The sequence below is a fragment of the Callospermophilus lateralis genome, chromosome 1 (assembly GCF_048772815.1).
Source record: "Callospermophilus lateralis isolate mCalLat2 chromosome 1, mCalLat2.hap1, whole genome shotgun sequence".
Lineage (NCBI taxonomy): Eukaryota > Metazoa > Chordata > Mammalia > Rodentia > Sciuridae > Callospermophilus > Callospermophilus lateralis.
Window position 1 is genome coordinate 90,951,985 of NC_135305.1, and position 27,450 is coordinate 90,979,434.

Below are 27,450 nucleotides of genomic sequence, written 5' to 3' on the forward strand. Positions count from 1 at the left end.
CTAATCTTATTTCAGGTCAACCTGCTTTGTGTAATATCATTATAGCACATCCAAGTACTCATGGCTGGAATGACAGGTAGGAATTCTTTAAGTTTTATGTGGTCTTCAGGACCATTCAGTACAAGAGGTGCAAAAATCACAGGATTCTGAGGGTACATTATATAAGATAAACAGAAGGGGACTAGGTGTAGAAAAATGGGAAATGGTGGGATATACGAGTAATGCTTTTGCTGATGTTATTCAAATGTAATTAAAAACAATGCTACAATATTATGTTATAAGCCAGTGCTGTGTCTGGTCTAGGAGAGGCCAGCTGTGACCACATGGTGTCACTTAATCTTTCTTTCAGGTGAGGAAAAAGGTACCAAAAGTTACAGTGTGTAAAAGATAATGAGAGATGTAAATGTGTGCATATATATCAAAACCACACCATTTTTAATGAAAGAAACTGATATCCACACATTTGTACTTCTGTACAATTTGGGGTAATATATAATTTTAAGCTGTTTACAAATAACATGTACTGCTTCAAATATTACATAAGGTTGATAATACATTTCTAGCAGAAATAAATATATTGCACTTAAAAAGAACTTCATTAGATGTTACTTCATAGTATTACGCGTATAATTTCCTTTTTTCTATAGAACATTTCCCAAGCCCTTCCCTCCCACCCTGAACACACACACTTCATTACAGTGATGGTTCTCACACAGTTCAGTAAGCAAACAAAGACACAGCAAACCATGAAACTGTGATAGTCTAAAGAGGCATATCTAATTTCACCCTTTAGGAAATAAAAGAACTTCTTTTAGGTTTTGAAATTTAAAAAAATAACGAAATACAGTATGTTAATGTACCAGAAGTAAAATACAACAAATTGTATTTTTTGTCCAGATATACTATTTCACAAAAATGTTATTTAGTTATTACTTGAAACAATGAAAAGTTATTACCTTCTACTTTGTTTAGAGGGGAGAGGGGATTGAAATTATTTGAGAGAGAAACAGAAAGAAGGTTGGAAAATATTTTTGGATTACTTGCCCATCAAATATTTATAAATGAACTTTTCTATATTTAAGCATGCTGAAGAAAAATAAGAACTAGGATATTTTATAAATGGAATGGATGAGGAAGTAATGAAGGAAGAGTTTTATGATTTTCTAAAGTTTTAAGAGTCTGTAACATTTTCTTGTTTACAGAAAAAAGAATCCTTTAATTCTAAGATAATATAAAAATTTATACAAAACTCCTCTCAAGCACCACTCGCTAGAGGAGCAAGTTGAAAATCTTCTGTCTAGATATAGACTAGAGCATCTTCTTCTTTTAATAATTATCAATTCTCTATCCATTTCATAATGAAAACAATTTTACTCACTTAAGTCAGTGGAAGATAGAATAAAGTGTTCGTTTTCTTGTGATGTTTCCCTATAATTTGCATAGCTGAATTTCTGGAGCTTTAGTTACTAAGTCGTGATTAACCTTGTCTATATATTTAATGGGGTATAAAGTCATTCCATCCACTTTATTTGAAGGTGCTCGTTCTCAGTATAATCGGGCTTTATATAAGCAAGACGGTGTGAAACGCTAACGTGAAACATAGAAATGGGATAAATATCCTGACATCATTCCGAAAAATTCATAAGCAGTATGAGATGAAGATACTTCACATTTATTTCCTGGGCTTTTAGAGGGTTTACTTTTCCTTTTTGTTTAGGAGATGGTTGTGGCTAAAGAAACAAAATGACAGAAGTGTGGATAAAGGTGGAAGAGGAGAGATCTTGGAATGCCCCAGAAGTCACTGTACCTCCTGCAGCTTAGCCTTACACAAGGGTGCTTGCTAGATAATAAGGCATTATTAGGAAGCTTCATAATATCATCCACTCAGTGCCCAACTATCCGAAATGGTGATAGGCCCTCCCGGAAAGAAACCATTGGTATAAACTCGAAGTGACCAGCAATGCAATACAAAATTGTTAATCAAGACCTATTACCTAAAAATTTCTGATGTGTTAGACACAAGATGGATATATTTATTGCTTGTACTGCTAAAGGTAGGAAGAGGAGGGAAGAGATTTACTAAATAAGTAGAAAGAATAATTGAACTTAAAATTATTGTGACAAATGTTTTAAAAACAAATCTCAAATGCAGAGCCTACTAAGTTATAAACTGATTTGATTCCTTACAGTTCCACCAATCTGGTCTGACAGGCAGGAACTCTTTTTAATAGCACTGCACATTAGCTGTGCTTTTTGATACTGTAATGTACTTAGAGGGAAAAACAAGAATTTATTACAAATGTAACTCCTGGTTGTTATCATTTGGTTGGCTTTCCCATTAAATATATAGTTCTTGCAATAACCTTAGGTAGAATAGATTTGGAATTTTAAATACTAAGCTCCCCAGGGGTCAATAAGAATTGACAACCAGAATCATTTGGAATGACACATGTGGCATTAATGTCTACCTCTTGGTTCCCATGACTAGAGTGACTGATTTGCTTGCACTCTGTTTCTCTTGTGCTTTTTCTCTCTAGTTCAGGTAATACTAATGCGTAAAAATATATCCCATGTAGAATTTCAGGGATCATTTTCCAGAGCATGCTTTGCTTTTCTTTAAGCAGTCTACCCTAGTTTTAGTCTCATATTGCTTAATTACAAAACAAAGTTATGAGTTAGGAAATAATGGTATACAACTACATTTTACAAAAAAACACATGAGCCTACTTGGTATTGGGAGAACTTTCAAATAGTAAATAATCCTCTAATTCTCTTTGAAAAGGAAATTTAGACACAGATTCACTTAAGCCGACCAGTAATTGAGTGGCATCATTGTGTAAAATAGCATCTTTTGTTATTCCTGCTTTAGGCAACAGCACTCTGTATTCAAAGGAATACTGGCAATAGGCCAACTATTAAACATTAAGCCCCTATCTAAACGTTAGTCATAACTGCTTTGTTTAAAGAACTGCACATCTGTACTCTGAAAGTAAACTACCTAAGGATGCTACAGCATAACATGCAAGAAGTTAGAAATTAACCTACAGGATACGCCATAGGGCTTTGAAATGCTTTGTTAACAAGAGTCCTGCTCCTTTGTAAGTAGACTTTAGGATTCAGTGAAAAATGGCAAGTGTAAAATCCAAAATTGGCATCTCATGGTCAGACTGTGTCAAGATGCCTTGTTTCATGGGCTGAACATGTCCAAAAAAGGCATTTGATGTGTAGAAGTCTAACGTTAAACAACCAAGTAAAATCTACAGACGTCTGATGTGATAAGTATATTGCATTTACCCCAAAATACACTTCTACTGTCAGTAACAATATTTCCCATCTCTCATAATAGATTCAATACTTTTGCAGTAAGAACAGAATAGAATGAAAATTACATATATATATTAAATTAGAGTTTTGAGGAAATTGGCTAAGAAGACAGTTTACATCCTGTAGCTGGAATGCATTAGACCTTGAGTTGAAAGACTATTAACTTCATTAAATTTTTATTATTAGGAAAATGAACTGTTGCTAAAAACCAATGTGGTTACCCAGACTATAAATGCTAAGATATATGATGCTCAAAAATAATATGGATTATATAGAATTAAAATATAACTAATTACTATTATACACATTAAAGAAAGGCTTAAGAAGATAACGAAAGTTGAAAATAAAGTGGATGAGGCTCTAATGGACTTATAAGAACTTCCAATGTTTCAGTCAGCAAGTTAATATGCAATTTCATATTAGGGAGTGAGAAAATGGTAAGAGTCTCCAAATGTAACACAGTAAGGAAAAAAGATAAGTCAGATACATGGGCACATTACTACACATGAGCACACTAAATCATGGCTACCAAAGCATTTAGAATGGTCATTCTCAAACCCTGTCAATCAGTGGCAGCAGCAACAAAGCAGATTTATCAAAAATAAGAATATGGGCCCAATGCATTTTAACATCCATTAATTCCCCCAAAAGCTGAAGTGAAAATGAAGGGGCCTTTGGCTCCCTTGGTAGAAAAATTCCTTTCAGAATAGAACAATCATCTTTTTACTTAAGCTGTAAGTGAAATAAAGCCTCACATATCATCATGCATAGGCTTTGGAGGGTTCCTCAGTGGTAAGTCAGTAGTGTATTTAGAATGCAGCCCAGAAAAAAAAATCAGTCCTTAATCTAGAGAGGCCCTTGCTTCAAAATCAACAAGTTGTTGTAAGAAAGAGAATTAGAAAGAAGACTAAAGACTGAGCTTGTCAAGTACTGGCCCTTCAATATTGCAAAAAGAGCTTTGTGAAGGCTTACTACACATATTCATCCACACAACAGGATGCATTAGCATTATCTCATCTCCTTCCCCAGCAAACTAAATACAAAAAACTAAACATGCTTAAGCTACAGCACTACAGATATTTCTCTATTGGCTCCCACTTTCTACAGGGAGAAACTGACTTAAGTTAGTCATATGGTCAGTATGCTATATAGTATTGCCTCTTTGAAGATTCTTTTAACTGTGGAAAGCAGAAAGAAAACCTATACACACTGATTTTATACAGTACTGCATTGACACAGCATTTTTAACTAAGGAGTAAAGCACCTTAACGTTCATCTGCCTTATATTATTAAGCTTTCTGGGTAAATTAATATCCTATTAGTTGCAAGATTTAGCTGGCTAAGAACTTTATGTTGATTCTCTCCTGAACCTAAGACAGGTTCCCGACTTAAGTTCTCTAAGAGATGTTCTCCCAACTACAGATGAATCCTGGTCCGTGGTGCATTCTCTTAGCATTAGATTTTATTGTGAGTCCAGCTCTCCTCTTTAATAGGTCCCATGTATCTTGGAGAGCCCCTGCTCCAATACCCGCCATCCCGCCCACCCAACCCTGCCTATATTTCCATACCCATTTGCACATTCTGGATCTAAATTCTCCCCTTTTTAGAAGAGTCATACAAATGGTGTCATCACAGCAGAGGAGTGGCGTAGTCCCTGGATGGCAGCATAGGGCCCCTGCTGAAAGTAGTGATGGTACCTTGGCATGTGGAATGAAGGGAACGTTGGACCACTCCCTTGCATGGAGCTCGCAATGGCTGATGGGGTCAGAGGCATCCCCAGCCGACTATATGGTGGCAGAGAACCCTGTATGGGGTGAGGAATGGGTGTTGCTATGGATGCTGTGCTGGTGCCAAGAGCAGTCAGAGACTGTGGGTGCTGAAATCCAGGAAAACTGGAAGAAGATGATACCCAGGAGCTGAGAGACAAATTGTCAGATGTTGTAAAGGCTGACCCTATGAGGAAAAAAAAAAAAAAACACACTCATTAGACTGGAATGGCATTATCTATAAAGTTCTATTTATTTTCAAAAATATTTAACAGATCTATGATTTGAAAAGACAACTGCACATGAGATTTGTCATGGGCCAAATCTACCTTTTTAGATACAAACATATTATTTAAATCCTTCATGGAAGAAAGAATTTACTAACTGAAAAAAGACTTAACTCACTAAATGGCCTGCATATTCCTACAGAATGACCAAAACACTAATAGCTTGTCTGAAGGTGATGAACTGATTCCCTGGGGCTCCAAATATCTGTGTTCTAACTTTTGCAGCATCTCCATAAAAAAGACTCCTTATGGATGTCTCAGTCTCAACAAAGCTGCATAACTTCCAAAGCCACTTATGAGAATCCAAAAGAACAAGCTGTCCTATATTGCAGCACCTAAAAGTTTAAACAAGAATTGACATTAAATTTTCTGGCTATATTAGCAGTTTGCATGGTTAAGTAATAAGAAATATTCTGTATTTTCTCTAGTGATATTACCTATAGCATGGACAAAAAATAATGACAGAGGTTCCCTCCCCATACAAATGCTCCAGTTCCCGGGACAGAGCACCTCTGGCCTCATCTCAGGACTTCCTTCCCCAAGTATAGGGGCTCCTTCCTAAAACAGGGAAACTCGGCTTATTCTTCCTCTCACCACTGGGGTCACCACTTTTATGTGATGCCCTTCACAGGACAATCCTCTTTTAAAAGTGTTTTCCACTTCTATCTTTGATCCTAAAAAGACATACCTAATGTACGCAGAACAGATGTGTTCCTTCATTTTCAGATTATATAGCTGAAGTTCAGAAAGACTAATAAACTGCCCCCAAGGTTCAACAGCTCTTTGGTACTAAATTGCAGACAAGTACCTCTTAACCCCTAAGTCAAAGGCTCAGTGTCCTTTTACTAGAAAACAGTAACTTTAGGCAGTGTAATCACTTAGAACTTGGACAACAATACATGTGGAGATCACTGTAAGGGGCTGTCCCCTCCTGAGAAGGCCCTGAAATCCTTTCCTGACAGTGTTTACCTTGGGGACCGGCTGTCTCATCAATTACCTACATTTGTTCTTCTTTAGGAACTCTAGCTCCCACTGGCTCCACAACCACAAAGCTATCTTACCTCGATTTTGGGTTGTCTGAGTCTCATCCCCCAGGACGTCCTCTTCTCCTCCATAGGTACGGATGGGTGAGCGGGCATAGGAATGCTTCTGGATCAGGCTCTCCACACTTTCCCTAGGTTACAAAGTAATATGTAATGAGTTCACTACCAAGTTAAGAACTCAGAGATACAAGGGGGTCTTGAGGATAATTCACTAGTCAGTAAATCTGTTTTCTCAGCCAAAAGGAAACCACTTCAGGGAAACAACATGTGAAACGTGTACATGTATTCTGTTGTAGAGTGACTCCTCAGACATAAACTCAAGTCCACAAATGCAAGCACATAAAACTATAGGATGAGAGCAATCTCTTGAAACCCTATAAGACGAAGGAGGTGAACAAGGAACCATGATACCTGACTACAGGAATATCGAATTTGATGATGTGAAAAATTTTGTGACAGAAGAGAATCTGTGGAGCATTTCCTAATGATTTCACTGACAATGAATACAAAACACTCAAATGATCCAAACGGCACTGATTCAACATCTGACAAAATGTTACCAAAAAATCCCAAATAATTGATTATAAAAAAGACTTATTGTTCACTAACAGATCAAACAATCGATGATAGTACATGACAATATGGATAGTTTGGGTAATGTACACTTTGAGATCCTTATTGCTTTAAGACTGAAAATTACAGAAAAACTGTGAAGGAGACATAAATGGCAGTAAGCCCCTAGAAAAACTGGTACATTGTCTTTGTAGATTATCTTTCTCTTGCACCACAGTCTGTGAATCAAAGAATGAGGTTAACTTTAAAAACAAAAAATATTTTTTATACTGGGCAATTGATCTGCTGCTATTTAAAAAAATCTATAAAGATTTTAGCCAAGTTAAGTTCTTTGCCAAAAATGAATACTAATAGCACATAATTTGCATAGCATACATTTTAGGTATATCTGTGAACTAATGATCAACACTAAATTAACCACCAAATGACCAAAAGAGGATTTAAAATTTTATGTTGGTAGTAAATTTCATATTGGAGGAATAAGAAAAATGAATAAATGTCATACTAACTTTTCAAAATGTAACCCTTATGATTTTACATAGATATACATACTTTACCTGTGGGAAAAATACTATCTAATTCATAGTGCATTTGGTGTTCTAGAAAGCTCATGTATGTGCACAGATGAAAAAGGTAGTCTTCTCAACTAGAATAGGGAATGAGTCTACTTCTCAATCCTCCATTCTGTTCTTTTGATCTGTGCGTGATCTTGATAGCAAAACCACACTGTCCTGATTACTACAGCTCAAATAAAGTCTTGAAATTAGCTAGTATTTTTTTCAAAGTTGTTTCTGTTATTCTGTTCCCTTTGTATTATAATGTGAATTTCAGTATTACACTTTATTCATTTCTTTTAAAAAGCCTACTGGGATTTTGATCAGAATTGTATTAAATCTGTAGAACAATTTGTGAAGAACTGATATATTAAGTCTTTCAACCCATGCACCAATATGTCCTTTCTTTTATTTAAGTCTTCTTTAGTTTCTCTCAGCAGTGCTTTGGTTTTTGTTTTGTTTTGTTTTGGTATCAGAGATTGAACCAAGAGGCATTTAACCACTGAGCCATATTGCCAACCCTATTTTGTATTTTATTTAAAGACAGGGTCTCACTAAATTGCTTAGGACCTCAATAAGTTGTTGATGCCAGCTTTAAATTGCAATCCTCCTGCTGATGCCTCCCAGCCACTGGGATTACAGGCATGTGCTACTCGACCCAGCCGGCAGTGTTTTGTAGTTTTAAAAATGTCTTGCGTGTCTGTTGCCAGATTTATCTCCAAACATATTTTAGTAAGTATTGCTTTTTATTTTGATTTCTAATTGTTCACTGATAATAGATATGTTATTTTTTTTGTATGTTGATCCTGTATCCTGTGACCTTATTAAATATTTACTATTTACTCAAGTAGCTTTTTTATAGGTTTTCATTTTCTATATAAATAACAGGCAAAAAAAATTCTCTGTGAACAGAGATGATTTTGCTTGTTTATTTTCCAATCATGATGGATTTTATTTAATTTTCCTGGCTTATTGCAATAGCTAAAAGTGCCCATACAAATTTGAACTCACAGTGGTAAGAGTGGACATCCATGATTTTTCCTTATTTTGAACAAAATCATTTATCTTTGACCACTAGGTATAATATTAGCCCTCAGTGTTTTGTATATGCCTGTATCAGACTGAAAAGGTTCCCTAGTTTAATAAATTTTTACCAGGAAGATGTTGAATTTTCTTAAATGTTTTCGTATGTCTACTGAAATGATCAAACGCTTTTTCTTTTTTAGTTTGTTAATATGGTCAATTATATATTGGTTGGACTTCATATGTTAAACTAACCCAACATTTCTGAACTAACCCCTAGTCAGTCCTGATATATTATCTTTTTGTTGGACTCAATTGCCTAGAATTCTGTTTAGAATTTTTCCATAATATTTATAAAGGATATTGGGCTATAGTTTTCCATTTTGTGATATCTTTCTTTAGTTTTAGCATTAAGGTTATTAAACTGGTCTCACAGAATTAGTTTTAAAATATTCCCTTTTCTTCAATTTTCTAGAATAGCTTATGTAAAATTGTTATTATTTCTTCCTTAAATGTTTGGTGCAATTTATCAGTAAAGTCATTGCACCTGCAATTTTTTTTTTTTTACGGAATGGTTTTTAACTACAAATTCATAGCCATCAGATTGTCTATTTCTTCTTGAATAATATTTAGCAGTTTGTGCCTTCAAAAAAATTGTGCATTTTATTTAAATTGTGGAAATTATAAGAAGTGTTTATAATATGTTATAGAATATATTCTTTTATTATCATTCTGTTTAATATTTGAAGAATCTATGGTGATATTACTTCTCTCATTGATAATGGTAATTTGTGTTTTCCACCCCCCACTTTTTTTGGGTCAGTTTGGCTGAAAGAATTGTCAATTTTATTAATCTCTCCATTTGGTTCCATTGTTGCTCTTTGTTGTTTTCCATTCCATTGATTTCGACTCTAATATTTATTATTTACTTTCTTCCCCTGAACTTGGATCTCATCTGCTCTTTTTGTTTAGTTTCTTGAGATGAAAGATAAGGTAATTGATTTGAGATATTCCTTAATACTAAAGAAGATAAAAATTTTCCCTAAATACTTTTTAGCAGCATCCCACAAGTTTCTATATGTCATATTTTCATCTTCCTTCAGTTCAAAATATTTTCTTATTTCCTTTTTGATATTTTTCTTGCCCTATGGATTGTTTTCATTTTCTATATAAATAACAGTTTTAGTTTAACATAATTATATAATCTGTTATATAAATAACAGATTTAGTTTCCAAATATGTATAGACTCTCCAGATGTCTTCCTGTCATTGATTTCTGATGTAATTCATGTCTGTTGTGGTCAGAGAACATATTTTGTAAAAGTTACATTCATTTAAATATATTGAGACTTGTGATATAGAGTATGTCTCTATCATGGAAAATTTGCAAAGAAGATATATTTGGCTGATGCTGGAAGGAGTGTTTTCTAATGTAAACGGGGTCAATTTGGTTAATAATATTCAAATATTCTTCATTACTCATTTTATATCTACTTGGTCTACCTGATTATTTTGAGAGAGGAATATTGAAATTTTTAAGGATGACTGTATATTTGTCTCTTTGTCCTTATAGTTCTGCCAAACATGAAGATTTATTATTAGGTGCATAACACCTAAGATTGCATGTCCTCCTGAGGAGTAGAGCCTTTTAATTAGTATGAAATGATCTACTTTGTCTCTAATAACATTCTTTTCCCTGAAATCTACTTTGACATTTATATAGCCATTCTGGCTTTCTTTTGATTAGTGCTAACATGTTAGATCATTTTTTTCTATTGCTTTACTTTCAGTTTATGTCTTTATATGTAAAGTGTGTTCCTTTTAGGCAACATAAGTTTGGGTTCACTCTTTAATTCACACAAAAATTGAGGTATTTAGTGAATTTATATTTAAAGTGATTTTTATGTGGTTACACTGAAATATATTAGCTTCCTATGTTTCCTATTTGTACATCTGTTCCTTATTGTCTTTTTCCTTTATTTTTCCTTCTTTATGGTTAAATTTTTATGATTCCATTTTGTTTCCTTCATTGGTTTATTAGTTACATCTTTCTTATGTTTTGATAGTAGATGCCTTCACATTTGTAGTAAATATCTTTAATTTGTCATAATTTATCTTCAAGTTAATTATTATGTTTTCAAGTATGGTATAAGAATCTCACTGCCTTGTGCAGTGGTATATGCCTGTAATTCCAGTGGTTTGGGAGGCTGAGGCAGGAAGATCATGAGTTCAAAGCTAGCCTCAGCAACATCAAGGTGCCAGTGAGACCCTATCTCTAAATAAAATACAAAATAGGGCTGGGAATGTGCCTCAGTGGCTGAGTTCCCCTGAGTTCAATCCCTGGTATACACCTCCCCTCAAAAAAAAGCAACTTCACCAATCCCCAGCAATGTCCCACTCCAAAAAATCACAATAATATATTTTCATTTCTCCTTTCCAACCTTTGTGCCATTCCTGTCAAACATTTTGATTTACATAAATCCCACTATGCATTGTTATATTTGTTTAAATAGTTAATTATTGTTTTAAAAATTTAAATAGTATGAAAATATTTGATCTCCTTATCCAAGTAGTTATCATTCCTGCTGCTCTTCATTTTTTTGTGTAAACCCAGACTGACAGCTAGTATAATCCCCTTTCACCTGAAGAGCTTCATTGAACACATCTGTAGTGCAGGTTGTTTTAGCTTTTGTATGTCTGAAGAAAAGTCTTTATTTTGCTTTTGGTTTTTGAAAGACATTTTTTTTTTCTGGGTATAGAACTCTAGGTTGACAGACCTTTTCTTTCTGTTCTTTAAAAATATTCCTTCACTGTCTCCTCACTTTGTTTCTAACAATAAACCTGCTCTCATCTTTATCTTTATTCTTCTTATTACAGAACTTTCTTCTGGGATATGAGTAAATTATTTGGAAGTAAAATTTTGGGTTTGGCTTTCAAAATATGCGATATAGGACTGGACCCCCGTTCAGCTGAGAGCTAACCTTGCCTCACTTCTGAAGCAAAACCCTCCTAAGCACTCTACCAAATGCCATGTAAAATCAAAAATTTTCCATTCCAACTGGTTGGATTAGGCACTTTTCCCATTCCTGTGTGAACATTAGGCACTGGTTGTTTCCTGCAATCTTTTCAGATGCTTATATATAAATAAAATGAGTGAATAGTGAGTAAACAAATGAATGTATGATACATCTACACATATAGATATGTATATGATGAGTTGCTGCTATGAACAATGCATTATTTTAGAAATTGCAGAGATAGCAGTAAACAAAGCATTTAAACTTCCCTGCCTACTAAGGGAGGAAAATAGTGGGGGTGGGGAAGAAAAGCACAGTAAATTAAATCACATAGTGCTAGGAAAAATATAAATAGGAAATCAGAGAATAATGATAATAACTGTTAGTGTCAGCATTAAATAATACTGAATTTGAATTACTTAAAATAGTATCTGACACATAGAAGATACTCAGAAAATGTTAGAGCCCTAGAAAAATATATCTAAAACAGACAAAAATATTTTATTCTCTAGATTATTTTCTCCATTTCTACCTTTCTGAATAATCCTTTTCATAATAATGTGATCCCTTATCTAATGATTTATTAACATTAAATCATTTTTCCATGATTTAATGTTAAAGTGAGCAGAGAAATTTTCTAGAATGATTTTTACAATTCTACTACAAAATTATATCTATCATATTAATATTTTCATGAGGAAATGGAAGCTTTAGTGATTCTTTTTCACTTGATTACAAATATAATCTATTTTTTTGAAATTCTTTGAGCAGACTTGTTGAAATAAAAACTTCATCATGGTAACTGATGATCAAGCTATTCCATTTCTGAGTGTATATCCAAAGAAAATGAAATCAGCATGCTGAAAAGAAACCTTCAGGGATTGTGGCTCAGTGGTGGAGCACTTGCATAAGTAAGTGTGAGGCCATGAGTTCAATCCTCAGCACCACATAAAAATAAATAAACAAAATAAAGGTATTGTGTCCATCTACAACTAAAAAAAATTATTTTAAAAAAAGATACATGCCTGTGTTCATTGTGCGGCTAAAATATAGAATCAATGTGCGTCCCCATCAACAGATGAATGGCTAAAGAAAATCACACACACACACACAGAGTAAAATTATTCTGCCATAAAAAAGAAATCTTGCTATTTGCAAGAAAATGGACATAACTGGAGGACATTATGTTAAGTGAAATAAGCTCTCTCTCATATGTGGAAATATTTTTAAAAAGTTGATTTGAATACAGAACAGTGATTACTACAGATTGGGATGTGAGGACAAGAGAGTAGATAAGGGAGGCTAGATATGATAAGTATACACTGAGTACCTGTGTTGAAATATCACACCGAACCACATTAACATGTACAATCCACGTTAATAAAAAAAAATAATGAAAATGACAATTTGGCATGACATAGGCCCTAATTAATCTGCTAACTGCCAAATATTTCAATCATTATATATGCTGAATTTTGAAACTAGAAGCTTTAACAGTTAACGTCACTTACCAAAGGATTTAATTTACTATAATCTTAGAAAGTGACTGTCATTTTGGATAACCCGTATCCTTAAGAAGAAAGTCAAATGACCTATACAACTCATAATAAAATCAAAATTATAACAAATACTCAAGTTGGTCTCTTTTTGAGTCTGGGCCATGTGTTCTATTTTTAATATTTAAAATAAAATTAGATAAGAATTAGGTGATTGTTTCAGTACAAGCAAAACTTGTTTCAATATCCTAGAAATATTTTCTTTGGTATAGTTATAAAGAAATGGCCATCAAAGGGCCCAAATTATTGATGGTATATTTCTAATATGCATTCCTCTTTCTGTAATTTCCGTATACAAAATGCTACATTCAAACATTGAAATTCTAAATAGAATTACAGTATTTGCCTCTCCAAAAGTGCTTTTTTATATAAGATCATTTAAACATCTTTCACATACACTCAAAAGGAAACTCATTTTCTAAATAACACAATGAATCACTGCCTTGAGAAACATTCTGTCTTTCTATAAAAAATACATTATATTCATTTTGTCCTTGCTAGATCATTGGTATCATTACTTATGCTAGTCTCTAGGAAGGGAAAAAAAGGGATTTTATCGAAGTGATTTACTTGTGTCAGGCCTGGAAGTGAACTGAAAGCAATGGCAGTTCTTATATAAAGGATAGCATAATTGAATTATTGCCTTTTAAGTGATTGAACACAGTGGTGCATATCAGAGCCATCTCTTTGGAAGATGTTACAAAAAGTAGTCAGCCCATGTTGTTTACTTTATGTCTAATCCCTATTTGCAGCAGAATGAAAAGTGCAAAGAATTTACGTAGCCTAGAAGCCTATCACAAGGATTTCTAAAATGCTGTATCCTCAAAAATGAGGGATGACTCACCTAATAGGTTAAGTGACTTAGGTCTTTTGAGCTATGACAGTATCTTGTCATGCTCAATTCTGTTATATGCTAGTGCAAGAGACTTGAGTTTTAATAGATTTACCTTTGGATTTAAAAGGTAAATAAAATGGATACCATTATGGAAGGTTAGCCTTTTTAGCATCTATTGCTAAATTATCTTCTAGGCAAAAAAGTTCATCATTCTCTTGGGTGATCTTTAAAAGAACTTTTCTGACTACTTTGTAACCATCAATTCCAGGAATAATATTCATGTCAGAGATACAATCAGAGCCAAACATAGGCAAAATAGAGGATGGTGACAATGATTTTCATAGCTCCTACCAAAATGTTCAGAACTACTTCAAGTCATTTGAACTATCTGTTCAAACTCTCCAGTGTTCTACCAATATTGGGAACTGGCTGCCCTTCCTCTATCTCTGAAATGTCTCAATGCTCAAAAAGCAAAGCCTTCCCTTTCCCCTCACATTCTCTTCATCACCACTGTTCCAAAGAAATTCCTCTTTTACTGCACTTACTAGATTAATAGCAATTATGTGCTTGCATTGACTGTCTTCACTATTGGACTACTGGTCCCAGATCAGAAAAAAAAAAAAAAATGCTTCCTTTGTCTAAGCAGGGGTCTCAGACATGGTGTGCATCAGAAGCACCTAGGGGGTTCCTCACCATACACTGTCCAGCCCTACCCTAGAGCTTCAGACTGTGTCTGGGGGGTGAATCTAATATGTTTCCAAGTGACACTGATGCCACTAGCATGGAGGCGGCCACACTAAGAAAATCACTACCCTAATAAGCGGTTTAAGAGTGTGTTTGCTTAACTGTCTTTATTCTGCCACTTGTCAGCTGTGTGCTTGAGGGAAAATTACTTCACTTTCCCATGTCTCCATTTTCTTTCTGTAAAATGAGGATTTTAATATGATTTCTCTCTTAAAAGTTATGATTAAGTGAATTCATGCATATATACAGCTTAAATATTATCTACCACATAAGTACTCAGTAAATATTTATAGATAATAAAATTAAATTTTCTTTATTATTAATGAGTATCAAGATCCTGTGTTTCAAAAGCTGATTACACAATCATTCATTTTAGTTGAAATTGACACTACCAAGCCCTACAACTTTCTATGCTTCATTTAAACCTTCCTTCCCACCATATATATATTTTTTTCTTTCTGATTATATATACTTAAATGTTATCTTCATTTAAACTTTAATAATTTTATCTTCTAAATATAGACCTGGCAAAAACTGTGTTCAGGGAGAAAATGTCAAATCCATTAAAAAACAAACCTAAATTTTTGAAAACAAAATATTTAAAGTTGTTGCTCATCAACTTGTTCAAGTTTATATCATGTCTCATTGGGTCTTTATAAATAGCTCCTTGTCAGAATATTTTACTAAAGATTTATGCAGATATATTATAAATTATAATACATCAATATTGTAGCTTCCACAAAATACTTGATAAATGAAAAATTTTAGGTAATACAATTTTAGATGTATTATAAATCATTAATTTTAATTTGAGAATTGAAATATATTAAGCAATCAATTATGGAAAAACAAAATACTTAATCTTTTAAAAAGCTTTTAGACTTTATTTTTATTTGACTAAATCCTATTGATTTTTCCTTCTCACAGTAATATACATTTCTAGTTTTATAATATAATTAGTAACTTAATTTTTCAGTGAAAAAAACAAAAACCCAGTTTTGTAAGTCTTAGGGCTGTGACAACTAGAAGAAAGCTTTCATGCAAAGTCCAGACTACTCAGTTTATAAATAAACTTCACTTAATTGTGAAGTAGGGAACAGACATCCTTTATACTCAGATGGAAAGACACCAGCAAGAACAAAGCAGGATAATTCACAACCATAAAGCTACTTATGCTAGTCTCTAGGAAGGGGAAAAAAGGGATTTTTTCGAAGTGATTTAGATTTGCAGTTTTGTAAAACAAATGTTTCCTCTTAAAAGTTTTAGATAAATGAGTAACCTCTTAATGAAGAAAAACATTTTGCTAGTTAAAGTAATTTTGTGGTGATTTGTCCAATAATTTGAAAAAAGAAATTAGCTTTGTTAAATTCCATCTCTTCTCATTTGTTGTTTTCTTAACAGACTATTTAAATTTTATTAAATGAATAGATTTTATTAAAGAGCAAAATTTAATATAGTTGCAAGCAAAACTGCTTTTATTTTGTGCATGTAGACTTTTATACAAAGTCTATTTTCATTGGAGATTTTTTCTTTCCCAAGAAGCTAAGTAACCAGATTCCTTATATATATCTGGGCTTTGATTTCTTCCATAAAAGGGGGTGTGGAGGGGAATGGCAGATGGACTAGATGATCTCGTAGGTTCATTATGGCTCTAATTGTTTATGAAGCTATAAATAGCCATGTACCACATAATGACATTTAAGTCAATGACAGAACACATAGACAAGGATGGTTGTACCTTTCAGTTCAGGTCCGCAGTAGGCCACACTGCCTAGGTTTGTATTAGTATACTCTGTGATGTTCATACAACTGTGCAATTGTGTAATGGTGCAATTCTCAGAGGATATCCCTGTTGTTAAGTAACACCTGACTATATATAAACAAAAGCAAAAATTTTAAAGTAGTTAGTTTGGAAAATTCAAGTGTTAGTTGAAAAGAAACCTGGGTGCTAACCCCAAATCTACTATTTGTGTGGCTGACTGTAGGCAAATCACTTTTTGTCTGGACCCTAGTTGCCACAATTGGTATACTGACAGGGATAACATGATAAACTACTAAATTTAATTCTAATGTCAAAATAAACACTTCCTATTAAGTTCTTTTCTGAAAATTTAAAAGCAAAACACCAGGGCATACCTTTGTACACATAATAAACTTGAAAACTAATTTCTTACTTTTTAATCCATACTTAAGAAAAAGTAAATCACACCAAAAATTAAGAAAAAAAGCTATTTTCATTTCGACAAGATTAGAATATTATAATATGCTATTCAGTAGTCACAGAGATAAAATTCAATTTTAAACTCCTTGATTTTTGTCTGTTGGTTCTGATATCTACTATAGTCTAAATGTCTATGTCCCATCAAAGTTTGAATCTGAAATCTAATCCCCAATGTGATAATAATATTAAGAGGTGGGATGCTGGAAGGACTGGGTCATGAGGGTGGAGCCCTCATGTATGAGGATTGGTACCCTTATAAAAGAGACCTGAAGGAGCTTGTTTGCCTCCACCAAGAAGGCACCATCTATAAAGCAGAGAGGGAGATGAACCAGACAATAAATTTGCCAGCACCTTGATCTTGGACTTCCCAGCCTCTAGAACCATGAGAAACAGATGTTAGTTAATTGTAATCCCCACAACTTATGGCTTTTGTTTAAAGCAGTCTTAGTTACTAAGATACAGCCAAGTAACAGTATGCTGCTGGGTTCCCTCCCTCTAAGCAGAGGTGACATAGATGTCCTCTGTTCTCCCCATCTCAGAAGCCCTAATCTGCTCCATGGCTCCTTACAACAGAGTGTAGGTCCCAGGAGAGCACTGCAGGTCAGCAGGAGAAGGGGTACGGTCTAAGGTACAAAAAAAACTGGCATTAACTTTTGCCATTTCCTATCTTTAGTATTTCTTTCAAGTAGCTTGCTTCTTCTGTAGTGTTTCCCTTTATTCAGGTTTGTTTGATGGATTTTTATGTATATTTACATTAAATGACATTTAAATAACAAATGCAAATGACATTTCACTTCTACTTTATTACAGAGATTTCATGATCTACTTTGTAAAAGTCTCCATAATACCCAAATAGAGTTGGATTTATGAAAGATTAAGGGAATTAGCTAATTTATGAGCCATAATAATTTGTTATTCACTAGGCTTAAGCTTAATAGGTATTTTTCTGAGCCAGTATCATTTCCCCTCCTCCAAAAATTAATATAAATAACCTTCTCCTTGGCCCAAATCTATTCTGATTTCCTTTAAGAGTGATAATGAGAACTTATTTTGTTCGCTACTTGGGTAACAACCATCAGGTTGAACTAATTGGTTTGTGACAGTGGCAAGTTCTCTCTTTTCTGAGCTAGACAGAAGGCTTGGAAGAAAGCCCAGACAAGCAGACATCCTACACAGAAGAGAGAGGAACTAGGAGAGAGGAACTAGGTGCACAAACTGCACTGCAGAAAGTCTCATTCTGGATCTAAATGTAACTAACATGTCCAGAATTCCAAGGCAGAAAAGGATTTTAAAAGAAATGCCTCTTCTTTTATTTATTTATTTATTTTATAATTAGTTGTTCAAAACATTACAAAGCTCTTGACATATCATATTTCATACATTTGATTCAAGCAGATTATGAACTCCCATTTTTACCCCGTATACAGATTGCAGATTCACAACAGTTACACATCCACATTTTTACATACTGCCATACTAGTGTCTGTTGTATTCTGCTGCCCTTCCTATCCTCTACTATCCCCCCTCCCCTCCCCTCCCCTCTCCTCCCATCTTCTCTCTCTACCCCATCTACTATAATTCATTTCTCTCTCTTGTTTTTTTCCCCTTTCCCCTCACTTCCTCTTATATGTAATTTTGTATAACAATGATGGTCTCCTTCCTTTACCATGCAATTTCCCTTCTCTCTCTTTCCCTCCCCGCTCTCGTCCCTGTTTAATGGTGATCTTCTTCTCATGCTCTTCCTCCCTATTCTGTTCTTAGTTGCTCTCCTTATATCAAAGAAATGCCTCTTCTATAGGACAGACAGACTATGGAGCCCATTCATATCTCCCAGTCCAGACCTTTTGACAATGTAAAAAGGATTCCACTGGGAAGCTCCCTATAATTTAGTGTGGGCAGATCTCAAGGTGTCTTCAAAGGACCCCTCATTCTAAGAAAGTACAAAGAAGAGAAAAAGTGATATTCAGAGAATTACTTCTACCCTCTTTCTGTTGCTTCAGAAAGTCTGTGTGTAAAAGAAATAGAGGCCCTGAAATAATGCCCCAATAATGCCCCCTGAAAACCCTACCATTTGCATAGACAATAAAAGCAAAGGAAAAAGAAGGTATTTTCCAATTCTTTAACAAGCTGATATTCTAGTAATCTATTTAACACCTACCAACTCCTACTTTATTTTTTATTTTTTCCTAACTCCTTTAATACTAATTGTCTAAAGACTGCAAGGTTCTAGTACTCTGAAAGAGAAAAAAATTACAACCTTAGTCTGTTTTGTACTACCATCCCAAAAATATATGTGACTGAGTACTTTATAAAGAAAAGAGATTTACTTAACTTGTGGTTTGGGAGGCTGAAAGTCCAAGATTGGGTGTTGACCCCATCTGTCAAGAACCTGGTGCTGTGTCATAACATGGTGGATAGCATCATGTGACGTCATGTGTGACAATGACGATGGTGTGTGCAAAGGAGAGAGAGGTCACATGGATACAGAGAAGGCAAGCGAGCAAGATGAAGGAGACATTCTCAAAGTGAGCAGTCTAGTCCCTCTAGAGTAAGGACTCACTCCCTTAAGCTAAGTGCTCATCTCTGGTGCTCTAATCATCTCATAAAGTCGCCATCCCCACCACCCCATGGAGACCAAGCCTCGACTTACAGCCTTCAAACCATAACATAACCTGGTTTTCAGTTACTCACAATAGCTAAGGCACAAGTTTAGAAGATAGACAAAAGTTACACAGGTAACTGAGATCTCTAGGGAGTCATTGAAAAGTGTGCGTCTCTAAGCTATTACGTTTTCCCACTCTGTCATCTTTATTCTGGCTTCAACTACCAGTGCAAAAACAACCCTAATAACATGTCTCCACTACCTCTGTAGGGACAGGCAGGACATGTATTAGCAGAGATCAGATATCGCCAGCTTTGTCAAAGTAGTGTCACCATGTGGGTCTCACAATGAGGTTAGGATTCTCCATTTTAGTTACAGAAAAAAGAGGAAAAATCACCCTAAAGAGGTAAAATTTTATAGTAGGTTTCCTTGCTGCCAATATTTCACAGCCCCTTAAGACTCTAAGCAAAGATAGATCAGCAAACTTTTTCTATTATGAGCCAGACAGTAAATACGTTAAGCTTTGCAAGTCATATGGTCTCTGTCACACATACTCAGCTCTTATAGCAAGATGGCAAACACATTCAATGTATAAACTATATTGACTATGTTCCAATAAAACTTTATTAATAGACAAAAGTATTTACTCTCCTATTATTTTTGCATGTCAGGACATACTACTTTAAAAGTTTTTCAGCCATTTAATGATGTGAAAAGCCATTCTTAGCTTGTATGCTATCATTAGCCATCTCTTGCTCAAGGTTGTTTAACTGATTAGATGTAGGCTCTACTGACCATGTAGTACTCCTAAGGAAAATCTTCTGCATCAGAAAATACAAACTGGCTTAGATCTATGATGGGACTACACAATAATTTCTGGCACTGTAAGTCATTATGAAAGACCCATAAATTATCTGCAAACTGGGTACCTCTTCAGCAAATCTGCCAACATGCTTGCAACTCACTGCCTTGATGTAGATAAAAACTCTATAAATTCCTAGAAATTAGATTTTCAACTTGATTTCTTAAAGTCTCCTTCCTCATCTAAACCAACAGTGAATTCTGAGGGAAAAAAAAAAAGCCCACTGAGCTTTTGTCCAAATTTCATGTTTTGAAAGTTTTATTCGATGTAAGGGGTTTTTAAAATCTCTTTTACAGAGATTCTCAGTATGAATTCCAAACCAATGGGGTGATATAAACACATATTTAATTTCCTGCTCCACTGATATGACCAAGAAAACAAGAGAAACCCCAAAAATGAGGTATGATGCCAAACTCGTCATTAGATATTTCACCCACAAACAGGAGAGGAATGAGGGAGGTATTCACCAGCTTGCCATCTGTCCATGTGCAAAGAAGAAAAATATCTGAGGGAAGTAAATGAGAAGGCTTCTGAGCTTTGGAGCAATGGATGTGAAGATGAAGGCAAATCTTTGTGGACTTGATAGGGAGCAGATTCTCATACTTCTGGAGTCCGGAGGGACAGAATTAGCTCACAACGCATTTGGTTCACCCAAGAGTGTGAAGCCATGACTGTGAACAGCTCCGGAGGAGGCATGGGTCACTTGGCTGGTTTCTAGCAGCCAAGGTAGATAGCATTGCAAAGATAACGCTTCCCCCTAACTGCAACAGCTCTCTAATCTACACAGAAATACTGTGTTTCCATATTGGTAAAATGACAGTAAATTTACTCCCCTTTCTTCAGTCTGCATTTAGAAGATCTGACATAGCACCACACACTAATATTCAGAATTAATCTTAGTTTCTAATATTAAACAGATATTGCATTCTATAGATCAACTACAGAAAAAAAAATTGGGCATTACAAACCATTCAGCAATTCAAAAGGAGAAGAGTTATTTGATAAAGCAAAATAAATTATTCCCCCTGAAACAGATTTATTGCAAGAAACAGGAAGACATGGTTTTTAAAAATCTAACTTGTGTTTTCAAATTTTCAGTGAGAGTTAAGAAGACTATATTAATAAAACAGGAACTAGGAGCCTTGAAAGGGAAACATTTTGAACTTGTACAAATTTTCTGGAAACAATAAGACAGCATTTTGTAGGAACGCATAAAGACAGTAATCAGAATATTGGATGCTGCAAAAAAAAGAGAATAAACAAATTGGAAAACTGATACAAGAAGTTCTCCAAAAATTCAGAGTAAAAAGTTAAATATATAAATAGGTAATAGATTCAGGAGATGCAACATATGTTCCATGACAGGAGTTTTAGAAGATCTGAATAGAGCAGACCAATTGGAAGCTAGGAGAAATAGAAGGAAGAAGAGGAGGAGAAAGAAAAAGAAAAACAGGAAGTAAATCTTCCTGAGCTCAATTAAAACTTGAGTTGTTAAAGGGAAAGCTTAAATAATTTTTAAACACTAATAAAAAAAAACCTACAACAGGACAGATATTGATACAATTTATGAATTTCAAAGATAAAAAAAAATTCTAGAAATAATTTGTACAGACAGAAACAGGCAAGTTTCCTGCAAAGAAAAAACAAGAACACATGAGGAAGTCCAGCATGACCTTCCTCAGCCAATTACTTAATGTTTACTCAACACTGAGAATAAAGTCACAATACAATTCCAGTGATTCAAGAAAGTATAGAAGAAATGAGCAATAAGCAACAAAATGAGTGGCTTGCATTAAATTTAAAATGATTGTAATTAATGTGTTGCAATCCTTCTATGAACATTAAGGAAAAATCTGAGAAAGACTATAAAAAAAATATGGGAATAAAAGTCTGTATTTTAAGATTATTTAAACAAAAATTAGTGGTTGAGAAAGAGGTAGTATGTGTAGTTCCTATTTTGTCAGACAAGAAAACGTATAAATGAATAAATTCATTCTTGGCAAAAAAAAAGAGAAATACCAACTTTATATTACTTTCTTCTAGAATTTTAAGGTCCTTTTAGAATTTAAGGATGTTAATAATTATTTGAAAGAAATATAATGAACATTAGAGAAAGGACTTTGGTTTCTAACAAACTAAATTGGGTTCACATGATTTTTGTACTAATCATGTGAATGTGGAAAAAGTATTAAATTCTCAGCTTCAGGTATATCACCTGTAATATAGGGACGATAATAGTTTCCTTGTTATATGACTGTTTTCAAGAGTAACTAAAATAAAATGCACCATGTATATAACTCACTGCCTGACACACAGCAAATATGGAGTGTTTGTTCTCACTGTTGTTATTATAATTTAAAGGATAAAGCTTTATCCAGGCATGGTAGCACATGCCTGTAATCCCAGCAGCTCAGTAGGCTGAGGCAGGAGGATCCTGAGTTCAAAGCTAGCCTCAGCAATGGCAAGGCACTAAGCAACTCAGTGAGACCCTGTCTCTAAATAAAATACAAAATAGGACTGCGGATGTGACTCAGTGGTTGAGTGCCCCTTAGTTCAATCCCTGGTACGCGCCCCCCAAAAAAATCCCAAAACCCAGAAGAGTGAGGAGTTTTGGGCAAAAGAGTGAAGAGAGGTCTTGGGAGCCAAGGGAGGGAACAGGGAGGGAATCAACAACTGTTCTCAATGCTGCTGCTGACAGGCAGGTAGGATGAAGACTGGAATGGGCCTGGTTACTGGTTTTGGCAATGGTGAGTTCACTGGTGACCTGGAAAAGATGGGCTGGGGGATACTGGCAGTGCAAATCTAAAAGGCAGAGTAGCAGAAAGGAAAGCAAGGGATTGGAGAAGGAAATACAACTTCCTAAGAAGCTTTACTCTAAGAAGGAGCAGAAAACTGAGAAAGGCAAATGAATCAAGAGAGGGTTGTTTATGTCTTAATGAAAGTAATGTCAGGATATTTCTATGTTGATACAAGAGGGGAACATTTTTAAAAATCAACAGGCAAACAGAGCAAAAATTTTTAAAGGGTAGATGTAGATTAGACGAAGTAGAATTCGAGGCAAACAACACTAAATGGAACAGAAGTCAATTTATATTTGTGAATTTGGAACAAACTGAGAACACTATTAAAGAAGTATTCCCTCCAAAGAATACTGCATCCAGATGGATTTGTGGACCAGATCAATAAACTCTTCAGATAAATAGTTACTTCTTTGCTATTTAAACTAATCCAAAAAAAATTAAAAGGAAAATATTTCATTTCATATGAACAAACAAGCAGAAACCTGTCACCCAAAACTGACAGAAGGAAAAACAAAGTCATATCTCTGTTATGAAGATTGATAACAAAAGTCCTTAAAAAATGGGCTGGGGTTGTGGCTCAGCGATAGAGCGCTCACTTCACATGTGTGAGACCCTGGGTTCGATCCTCAGCACCACATAAAAATAAATAAGTGAAATAAAAGTATTGGGTCCAACTACAACTAAAAAAATTAATATTTTAAAAAATGTAAGTTCAATTTAGCAATATATTACAAGAATAACATAGAATTCAGGTAGGATTTATTGCAGGAATATAAGGATGGTTCAACTTAGATAATATGACTAGAGTTAATCAAATTGTTATGTAAAAATAGAAAAATAACTAAGATCAACTCAATAGATGTTAAAAAGCATTAAATATAAATTCTATTGAAATTAAGTTAGCAAAAGATTCTTAATTCAGGCATAGATGGGTACTGAATTTATATCATCTGAAACTGAAAGCCATCAAAAACTATCTACACTACAAGCATTATTAGATAAATCAAAAAAAAGAAAAAAATGCCAATTATTTTTATTTTTCTGTACTATCTTGGAAATTTTAGTCACTGTCATAAGAAAAAGATAATGTGTAACTATTAGAACAGAGAAAAATCATTGTTTTTCCAAATGACACAGCAATCTGAAAAACAGACTAAAATGGAAATTTATTAAAACTAATTGTTTGTTCTGTAAATGGAAGAATGCTAAAGACAGGGAAAGTAATAGTTTTTATAGATTAAATTAGGCAGATTTCTAATTTAAAATTTTATTTACAAAAGCAACCTGTGCCCCTACAAAAACTCTAGTATTTTGCAATAGAAATGTAATGTGAGCTACATAACTAATTCTGAAATAGTCTAGTTTCCACATTAAACATAAAAAACATATTTTATTTAACCAAATCAAGATATCCTTCAGTATCTAATCAGTATTTTAAAACTGTTCACGAGAACTTTTCATTCTTATTTTTATACTGAGTCTTAAAAATCCAGTCCAGATTTGTTTTATTTTATTTTTATTTTTTTTTTGAATGGGGGGAAAGAGGATTGTTCCCTTGGGCCATAGTTTTTTGTTTATGTTTTACATCTAAAGCACATCTCAATAAGGATTATTTTAAGTACTCACCAGCTACCTGTGGCCAATATCTATTGTATTGGACAAGTATGTGCCTAGGAAAACACATACAAGACTTACAAACTTGAAAATGCCAAAACTTCTTAGAACATAGGAGGAGATTACAATGGAAGAACAAATATATGACATACTTCTAAAACGGAAGCCTCAATATCTAAGTCAATTAAAGTTCCAAGATTTTTTAGAGGACTTAACAAAATGATTCTAAATACTAGAAGCATAAACATAAAGAAGATAAAGAAGATCTAAAAAATGACAAGTAAAAATAACAGATTTGAAATCTCAGATATTTAGGTATCATCAACTGCTATCAATTTATGAAAATTATAACAGTGTAATAATGCCATTTTAATAAATAAACTAAAAAATACAGATAAGAATCTGGAATTCATGAAGGGAGAATTATAAATAAGTAGGAAATAAATATATTAGTAAATATATGATATTAGGGCTACTTGTTGAAAAATAAATCAGGTAATATGTCTATTTTATATCTTATACCAAAATAAATAACACATGAATTAAAGATTTAAGTGGACAATTAAAAAAGAATAAAGTGATAGAAAATCTATAGTTGAATATTCATGTAATTTTGGAGTGAAGAAAGTCTTCCTAGGGCAAAAATCATAAAGAGAATGATAAATTTTGTAATAAAATCTTTTATTTCTCAAAAACATAACTTTTCAAACTGGTAAAATGATTCCAACATATAGGAACAATAAATATGTACACTCTTGATACATAAATACCTTATACAGATAAATAAGAGAAGAAGGTGAGCAATCAAAAAGGAAAAAAAACTGAGCTCAAGAAATAAATGGGCCAATTTCCAAAAGAAAACACAAATTTTCACCTATCATACTGGCAAAGATTAAAAGATGATGATCATGTTTGACAAGAGTGCAGGGTAGTGGGCAGTTAATACAGTCTTTCTGAAAAGAAGCTTGGTAGTACGTATGAATTGATTGAAAACGTGTATCTTTCCACTTATATGAGGTACCTACCCCAGGCAAATTCACAAGAGACAGAAAGTGAAGTGGAAATTACTAAGTGTTGGAGGTAAAACGAATGGGGAGTTATTTTAATGGGTACAGAGTGTCTATTGGGATGAAATGGTAAAAACATTCTGGAAATGGATAGAGGTGATGGCAGCCTAACATCATGAACATAATTAATGTCATGGAATGGCACAGTTAAAAACTGTTAAATGGTAAATTTTGTTTTTTATGTATATTTTACCACTATTTTAAAAATTTCCATGATTATAAAGTTCATTAAAAATCATTATTATGCTATTGAACATTTAGGTTCTTACCCCCCAAATTTTAACATTATAAATAGCACTACAATAAAAAGAAAAGAAAGTATAAGCCATGACCCAGCATTTTTAGTTGTGGGTATTTGTCCTACCCACAAAAATTATGTGAGTCATAATTAAGAATATGTATTTAAAAAAATTTTTCCTCCTGACATACTGACATACTTGTAATGGCAAAAAAAAATAAGGAACTTAAGTAGCCAACACATTGGATTAGTCAAATAAATAATAGTACATAATGAAAACATAGGCAGCCATTAAAAAGTGTGGCATAGGTATAGACTATTAGGTAAATAGAGAGTTAAAATAGTTTGTGCAGCATGACAAATTTTAAAGGAAATAATGTTCTGTACATGCAGAGAGCAGCACTTGAAAGAATGAACAGATAACAGGGTTTGCCAGTGGTTATTTCTTATTGAATGGGATTCTCATTATTTTTATGCTTTTTCTTCCTTGTCATTATTTTCTAGGTTTTTTTTTTTTTGCAATTAGCATGAGCTCTTTTGGTAAAAGGGAAAAATTAATAAAAGAAACATTTCTGAAGAAATCATTTTCTTAAAAAAAAAATTCCCAGATATTTTTCCTTTCTCAGGTGGAATACTGTGCCTTTGTGTAGTGTACAATGTACCCACTGCCTAAAGCAAAAAAGAAAATGCCAACTGGCAGACTGTCTGTAGTTATTTATCATACGGAAACAGTAGGTAATTCTTTTTCTGATCTAAATAACTAGAAATTAGATTACATTAAGATATCCCTTTAGGCCTTTTAGACCGCTTCTTAGCTGTCCATAGTGGATATACTTTCTATTTTTGATAACAAGATTGGTTTTCTTTTACAAGCGAGGAAGATGTTGTCCCTGAAAATTAAGATTATACATGAAGTGAGACATTCCACTATTCAAACATAATGTAGTAAAATTAAAGCTAGAAAAACCTATTGCCTTAAAAGTAACCAAGCTAGTGCAGTTACAAAAGGAATAATACAGAGTTTCAAGGTATAGACAAGCAGATCAGATCCTAAAGGCATTTTTGTTCGGTTGTCCTACACAGTAAGTTGTAAATCTCGAACAGGAAACTTGAAATCATTAAGGTCACATATTCATAACATCATATTCAATTAGGTTAGAAAAGTGCAATATCTGTCATCATGTCATAAAAAGATGTGTTTTTCTCTCAGATCTCTTATGAAGAAAAGCTCCCAATATTGTTACAGATGGGGCTGTTTTCAATCAGTTACAAGAAGCAATTCAATTACTAGATGGTTTAGTGCAGTAACTGACTCCAGACTAA

The 27,450-nt window shown here is 33.9% G+C and overlaps 1 protein-coding gene across 1 annotated transcript in view; it reads right to left on the reverse strand.

Moving 5' to 3' along the window:
• Positions 1 to 4,936: 4,936 nt before the first annotated feature.
• Positions 4,937 to 27,450, reverse strand: part of Tbx20 (T-box transcription factor 20) — a 46,138-nt gene continuing 23,624 nt past the window's right edge. The window contains exons 7-8 of the mRNA XM_076863931.1: positions 6,439 to 6,551; positions 4,937 to 5,277 (exon numbers count right to left, since the gene is read on the reverse strand). Of these exons, the coding sequence (XP_076720046.1) occupies positions 4,937 to 5,277; positions 6,439 to 6,551 (454 nt within the window). The remainder of the gene's footprint in view (positions 5,278 to 6,438; positions 6,552 to 27,450) is intronic.